The 8,395-nt window shown below is 35.5% G+C and overlaps 1 protein-coding gene across 1 annotated transcript in view; it reads right to left on the bottom strand.

The window, feature by feature from the left end:
- Positions 1-4,856, bottom strand: part of Septin7 (septin 7) — a 48,899-nt gene extending 44,043 nt beyond the window's left edge. Inside the window, exon 1 of the mRNA XM_050131984.1 lies at positions 4,797-4,856. Coding sequence (XP_049987941.1) covers positions 4,797-4,856 — 60 coding nt within the window. The remainder of the gene's footprint in view (positions 1-4,796) is intronic.
- Positions 4,857-8,395: the final 3,539 nt, after the last annotated feature.

Raw genomic sequence — 8,395 nt, 5'->3', positions numbered from 1 at the left:
TATTTATTTATTTATTATGTATACAATATTCTGTCTGTGTGTATGCCTGAAAGCCAGAAGAGGGCACCAGACCTCATTACAGATGGTTGTGAGCCACCATGTGGTTGCTGGGAATTGAACTCAGGACTTTTGGAAGAGCAGATGATGCTCTTAACCTCTGAGCCATTTAAATGAATACAGTTTTTGTGTGGTTATTTTGGGTGTAAGCTATCCGGGCGGGACGGAACAAAGGGCCCAGCTGGGACGACAAGCAGCCAGTTCCTCCTACTACATGTCACATTTATAGCTATACCACAACTTTCATCCTTGCCATTAAAATTAACTAATTTTTAAGCCTGATGTTGTAAGTCAAGCCAGCCAATTAAATTAAAAGCCAATTTTGAACATGATTAGCAAACTGACCATAATACAGCAGTTCAGAGCCAAGTATCTGAAAGCCTATTATGAGTGGAGCTAAAGCAATGTTGTAAGTTAAATGCTTCCTTAAAGGTCATATTTCATCTAATCACAAGATAAATTTAGACTATTAACAAGGTTTTGCATAAATTATGTAGTGTACTCACAGCTACTTTGTAATGGAAACATGTCCATCATTCCAGTGTTCCAGATTCCAGCAGAACAAATTCACAGAAGACAGCATGTGAGGAATTCCACAAATCGTAGTGGCACATTCAGTTCAAGCAGGAGTAGCAGATCCATTGGAACACAGCAAAATATAGAAAAAAAAGGTAAAATTACTTACATGTAACTCAATGATTTAAAAGTAAATTATAATAAAAGAGATTAAAATAAATTGAAAACATTCTTTCCTATGCATGCCAAAATAATGTTTTCATATTTTTAGTAGTTTTTACATTTCCCTTAGAAATATAAAAAGACCTCCTATCTTTTAATTAAGGCCAATTACTATGCTGTGTCTTAGAGGAAATACCGCAAAATAAGTAGACATATGTTTTGGAAAGGTGTACTATGAATTTCATACAACTTTTGTGTTGTCGGTCAACAACCCAGCTTAACATTTTAGTTAAAATCTTTTCATACAATGATGCATTTCAAATTCTGTAAACTCAGACTTAAAAGACATGTAGACCGTAGGAAAAAAATAATATGCCATACCATACGAGGAAATTAGATAAACGGTAGGCTGTGAAAACTGCAAGAGTACAGAGAAGAAAACACAAAAGTAGGATAAACTCCCTGTGAAAGATACAAGTTTATGCCTGTGCAACGTACTTCAAACAACTTTAGGCAGTTAAGGTATTCGTAATTTAATAAGTGAAAGAAAAAATTCAAAAACAGTCTCTCTCTCTCTCTCTCTCTCTCTCTCTCTCTCTCTCTCTCTCTCACACACACACACACACACACACACACACACTGCATGTGCAGAATTGAAAAATCTCCACAACTATCCCTTTCTTTTGCCATTTCAAGAAACCCACCAGATGAAAAAGCATAAAACACCTAAGAGTATGTACCTGTTTCTTATTGTCTTTTCCTCAAGTCTTTGGTTCATAAACAGTACTGTTAGGGTTGAATTAACAAAAGGCAGGAAGCATTCTAGTTAACAGAAAGGACCATAAACTAGAAATAAATCTGGCACTTTCAGGAACAAAAAAAGAAAATATGTGATCTATAACACAGGAAAGAGACAAAAGGACAGGCAATGAGGTCAGAGAGGCAGGCAGGCAGGGGCCAAATCATGTGGGATTCAAAGTAAGAACTTTGAATATTATTTTAGACATGGGGGTTGAACCACTGGAGGGTTTTGCACAAGTGACCTGATTAGCATTTTAAAGATAGCTTTCACTGTTAAGTGAAGTGGCTTAAGAACCAAGAAAACTACTGCAGTAATACCACAAAGAGTAAATTAAATTGAGCTACTAAGAAGCAGTAAGAGATTTTAAGGATTAGAAATATATTTTTGAAGGCTGAGTTGGTGGAATATTGCTAATGAATTGGACATTAGTGAAAGGAAAAGAAACCAAGGATAACTACTGGTTTTGCCTTGAACGACTCAATGATTGGTGGCAATTATGAAAATAGTACAATGGAAGAGGAAGACTGAGTAGTGAGATACAAAATCAACAATAGCTTTAAGCATGTTAAGTGTGAACTGTCTACTATATTCAAGACAGGTCCAATACACAATCTTAAATGTGACTAAGGAAATTCCAGGTTTGGCTGGTGCTGAAAATAAGTCATCTGCACATGTACACTGGAAAGTGATTGGATTCCCCAAAAGAAAGTATGAATAATAAAGAGAAGAGAATCCTGCGGGGCAGTGGTGGTGCATGCCTTTAATTCCAGCACTTGAGAAGCAGAGGGCAGGTGGGTCTCAGTGAGTTCAAGGTCAGTCTGGTCTGCAAAGGGGATCCAGGGCCAAGAACTGGAGCACAGTAACAATTTGGGCTGACAATTAAGGCAGAGAAACATGGGAAGAAAGATCTGTCAGGAAGATGGGACGAAAACTAAGAAGAATGCAAGGAAGGGCGGCTTTTTAACTGTGTTGCACCCAATGAAAAATTATGTCCATAAAATTGGAAATAATTTTACTGCTACCTTTTAACAAGGCCAGTCTTAGTAACACAGTGAGAAAGTGATTAAGCTGATTTAAAGTGTATACCGTTTTATCCATATGACTAGCTTTATATTTAAATTATTTAGAACCTTTAACTTACTAGTTCCTGTGTGACTAGTTTCTGAGAGACATTTTCTCTACAATCCTAACAAAATACGAATTCACAACTGGTAGCCTCCAAAAAAGTGAATGATCACGCTTTCAAAACAAATTTCTTCAGAAGAAATTTTGTCCAAAGATAAATGACAAAGTAGTTTGGCTACCTGCTGCCAAAAAAAATTTCTCACAGAATATGCATGTAAACATCCCAGAAAATACAAAAGCTAACGTCTGGAGCACCTGGCTCCGCACAGAAAACCTGGCACCAAATACAGTTTAAAGGCTATACTAACAGTATAACACTATTTGCTAACTAATGGAGATAACTTTTTATCTCATAAGACTCTTTCCTTACCCTGAACTTTAAAAACAATTTCTAGTTTTTAACTCTAAAAGTCTTTATAATCACTGTGCCAGAATAAAATACAACCTCTGGTCAAGTAAATGGTGGGTGGATGGGCAGGTGTGGGTGTTGGTGTGTATGCACGCGTGATCAATGAAATTATGAAATTTATAATCATGAAAATATAAATAAATACATGATTTTTCACCTAGGCTTCCACCAAAATACTATGGGGTCATGAAGGTACTCACTGATCTCAAGCCAGTTATATAAAAAGCAACACAGATCTCTTATAACAGCTTGTATTTTCAAAATATTTTAGTTCATATACACAATTTCTACATCAAATTTATTAAGGGGAAAATGAACAATTCTGTTTATTGATGGAAATAAAATACAACATTGCATATGTCTGTGTTGGATTTATTTAACTCTATTTCTAGGAATCAAAAAATACTTGAAGAACAAAACAGACAGGACAGAGACAGGCAAGATCTCTGTGAGTTCAAGGCCAGCCTTATCAGGGCAGCCAGGACTATTACACAGAGGAATCCTGTCTCAGGAAGAAAAAGAAAAAGAAAAGAAAGAAAGAATTTCAGTTAAAAAAACAAATCAAAACTAAAATGTTTAAAAACAACAATGATGTATAACCCAAAGGATCATAACATACCCAGAATTCTACTTCTCCCTTTACAACTGCAGTTAAGAAAAACAATACCACATTACAAAGATGCAAAGGTCACAGCAATATTAGTCTTTCCTACACGGTTTTAAATTCAATCTTTGGATTTTAGCATATATGTGTATTACATATTGTTTTACACAGGCAAAGGTGCACACCTGCAGTCCTAGCCCCTAAGGAAGTGCAGCAGCACAATCAGTTCAGCACTTGGGCTCAAGGCCCAGGCAGCACAGTGAAACCTCCACTGAAAAAAATAATTAACTTTTTAATTAAATTATGAAAACCAATCACAGATTATAAAAAGATATTACCACAGAAATTTATTTGTCTACTACTTAATGCCCCTAGTATTACGTAATATACCTAACTACAACTTTCAGGCACTTGCTTAGTCAAATTCCTGAGGTCATATAGCCAAGTAAAAAATGTTCATCCACCATTTAAATGGTGTAAATATTTTTATATAAATGATTTACAAATACCTATATTAAATGTAAACAACACAAACACTAAAATATTACAGGATCATATGGGCGTATCTCCTACCCTCCCTTAAGTATTTTACGGGTTTGTGTGCTATTTTGCATACCTCAACTACAGTTTTTACTATGATGGGCAATTTTTTAAAATACTATAAATTTATTATGTGCATGTGAGGACAAACATGTGGGTTTCATGTCTCTCATGTTAGTCAATTTTTAGGAGTCAGTTCTTTATTTCTAAAATGCTGACGTGGGTTCTCTCTCATTTCTGATGTTCTGCTGCACATTTTAGGCTCGTGATAGGGTTACAAATATAACTGATATATTGCTGAACTAACATTCATTTTTCTTATTCTTGTGTGTCTGTGTGCACATGTCACATGCACATGCATGCCCACAGACACCAAAAGAGGGCTTCAAATCCCCTGAAGTTAGAAGTTACAGGTGGTTGTAAACTGCCCAGTGTGGAAAGTAAACAGAATCCTCTGGAAAAGCAGTAAAGTGCTCTTAACCACTGAGCATTCTTCCAGCCCCAACTTACATTAAATTTCTATTGAATGGTATACTGGACTATATTACCAAGGAGCTGGCCGATGAATTTCTATAACTAACCTGTAGGAGGAGTGCTAAGTCTTCGATTTCTGATTTCAGGTTTGAGCAAATAGTTGTCATTTAGTAATACAAGTAGTATTAATACTAATACCATTACTAATAAAATTAGTAAATGCAAAAATCATTTGAATTTAATGTATCAACTGGACCTTATGGAAGACAAACGTTCTAGACGGGCAGTGGGCTATATAAAAAGAGAGAACTGTAACTGGCCACTGGTGGCGCACATCTTTAATCCCAGCACTCAGGAGGCAGAGACAGGCAGATCTCTGAGATTGAGACCAGCATGGTTTACAGCAAGTTTCAGCACAGTCAGGACAACACAGAAAAACCCTGCCTAGAAAAACAAAACAAAACATCCAGGAATTAAAAGAATGGGCAAATATTAACATTTTAAGCCATCGTGTAAATGGTATGAAAGGTATGAATCCAAATATAGTGGGAAACTAGCCAAGAACAAATACCAGAATCCCACCATCACCACTTAAAGGTAGAGGATGCGAAAGTCAAAAGAGGGCTTTAGACATCAAAAAAGCAACTTAGTGAGACCCTTATCTTAAAAAGTTCAGAAGGTTGAATAAGATGCAAGTGAACTCTTGCTCAATCCTGAGTAATGCCAAAGAAAACAAACAAAAACAAAACAAAACATATTTTAAAGATCAGCTAGGGGGACAGTAAAGCAATCTGTTCACCTAATTAAGGCTGAAGACCACAAATCTTTGAATGTGAACTTGAAGTAATGTGTTCTTTTTTTTTCCAATAGCAGCCTATAACTTAACCATGATGAGAATACAAGGAAAGTAGAGGAATAAAATTATCAGATGGCCTGGCGGTGGTGGTGGACACCTTTAAACCTTTAATCTCAGCACTGGGAGGCAGAGACAGGAGGATCTCTGAGTTTGAGGCCAGCCTGGTATACAGAGAGAGTTCCAAGATAACTAAGACCACACAGAAAAACACTGTCTCAAAAGACAAAAAGTTAGGGGGCTGGAGAGATACCTCAGAGGTTAAGAGCACTGGCTGCTCTTCCAGAGGTCCTGAGTTCAATTCTCAGCAACCACATGGTGGCTCACATACATCTATAATGAGATCTAACGTCCTCCTCTGGCATGCGGGCATACATGGAGTCAGAATGTTGTATGCATAATAAATAAATCTTTTTTAAAAAAAAAGACAAAAAGTTATAATATCAGTAAAGCAAGAAACAGCTGCTTAGCTGTATATTCACTTTAGCAGATTTATCTTAGCCAGATTCTAATTTGTTAAATACAATCTCCAAGAACCAACTAGACTTAGAAAACCCATCCTTGAATCAAGCAAGCTGATGACTGCTTGAGGGAGTCACTTGGGGGAAGGCTCACTACTAGGTCTCCCCATATGCCAGGGGATAACCCCACACCTGAGCGCACATGGGCAGCAGTAATTAGATTCGGTGAATTAAAAGAAGATAGATGATAGTTAGAAATAAGGAATTATTTAAGAAATGGGAATTATTCAAGAAATGAAACAGGAAATAAGAACAAAAGGTAAGTAAATATATCCACAAAGCAGAAAATGTAAAAAGATACATATAGTTTTAAAATTATTATTCTATTATTTAATAATTCATGCTACATATTTTTATAGCACAAAACCAAATATACCAGACAGTAGCTTTTAAAAGTGTAGTCTACTAAAAGCAGGGAATAATCAGATTATATATAACAAACAACTCTCCCCAATAACATAAGAAATGTACATTGCAAGTTTAAAATACTAATAAACACCCCAACTGGGGGGGGGAGGGGAAGATTTGTTAAACATTCTGTTTTAAAAAATGGTATTTATAATTTAAAATTCTGAAGCTATGAAACGTTAAAAAATAGTTAAGCAATTTTAACACTAGGATACCATATACATATTTAAAATAGATTAGTAATAGCTTAATAGACCAAAATATTACATTAAGTGAACACCTAACCTTCATATAAGCATTTAAAAAATACTTTCACATATACTGCCCCATAACATAGGGAAGATTCTTAGCCATAGTTTTTCATCAGACTCACCTAAAATACTTAAAATACAAATTAATGAACCTCTAACACTGAAAATATTTCCAACATCAAAGCAGGGCATAAAGTCAACTAATTATAGTGATTAAAAATGAACATGAATTAATTTACAATGACTGAAGTTACTATTTCCTCATTTCTAGTTAATTTATTTAACCTAATCATAAAAGTCTATTTGTTAAACTTTTATACTGATTATTAAGAATGGGTTAGAATGTCAATAATTGAAAGTACATTAGTTACTGGAGAATTTTCCTTATAGAAGTCACCTCATATTTCAAAATGGTACAGAATTATAGTTATTTTTTAAATAGCATAAATTTAAAGCATAAAGATAAATTACAATTTTTTCCTCTTACACAAATAATCTGACTTAAAATATTCTCTAAAATTGACAAAAAGGAAAAATTTTTCTTCAGAAGAACTCTAATTATATCTTAAGACAATTTGTATATATAAAAAGTCATTCCCCCCCAAAAAATAAAACTAACGTAAGCCTTAGTTTGAAATGTACCAGTTCAGATTTTAATAAATGTTGTAGAATATTATTTTAAGATGTATTACATTTCTTTATGCTGTGGAACATTTGTTTAATGATGCAAAGCTGTGTTGCATTCTTTGATGTTACACTTGTTTAACTCTGTAAAGCTCTGTTACTTTGCCTAACACCTGATGGTCTAATAAAGAGCCGAATGGCCAGTAACAAGGCAGGAGGAAGGATAGGCAGGGCTGGCAGGCAGAGAATAAACAGGAAGAGAAATCTGCGAGGAGCAAAAGGAAGAAGAAGCAAGAAAAAGAGAGGAAGACCCTAGGGGCCAGCCACACAGCTACACAGTCAGACATAGAGAAAGAAGGAAAGAAAGGCATACAGAAATAAAGCAAGGTAAAAGCCCAAAGACAAAAGACAGACCAGATAATTTAAGAAGGGCTGGCTAGAAACAAGGCCATGCATTTATAAGAAAAAAAACAAGACTCCTTGTGTCTTTTTTTGGACGCTGGGTGGCGGGCCACCCCAAAAGCCAAAAGAGCAAAAAGAGCAAAAAGAAAAACAACAACAAAAGAACACTTTAATACATTCAAAAAACTAGGGGTCTTAACCTAAATCAGAACCTGAAACCTTCAGCAAAAAGGGTAGGCAGACAGGGCAGAGAAGGGAATAGAAGGGTACAAGTGAGTTCAATAGGGAAAATATGGGGCTTTAATTAAGGGAAGAGAAGGGGCATGAATACAAAAAGAAGGGAGAGGGCAAACTAACAGTAAGGCTATCTGGAAAAATAAATCATAGGAATAATATCTATCTACCTAAAATTAAATACAGCACATGTAAGTCTGTGTATACATAGACATACACTATTTAAATGAAATTTCCCCATCTGGACTCATGATTTTCCTCCCAAGAGCCATGGGCTATCTATCTGAAAATAAATTAATTAAAAAATACCCAACACCAAACAAGAGGAGCCCCCATTTGATACCAATCAAGGTTGTCCAAGCAACTCCCAAAATATCGCTATTGCTGCTTCCCTTTGAGGTTAAGTCTCTATT

This window comes from Alexandromys fortis, unplaced genomic scaffold (genome assembly GCF_014885135.2).
Source record: "Alexandromys fortis isolate MF-2015 unplaced genomic scaffold, M_Fortis_MF-2015_v1.1 scaffold_389, whole genome shotgun sequence".
NCBI lineage: Eukaryota > Metazoa > Chordata > Mammalia > Rodentia > Cricetidae > Alexandromys > Alexandromys fortis.
The sequence above is the reverse complement of the archived record's forward strand: the minus strand, read 5'-3'. Positions and strand labels throughout refer to the sequence as shown.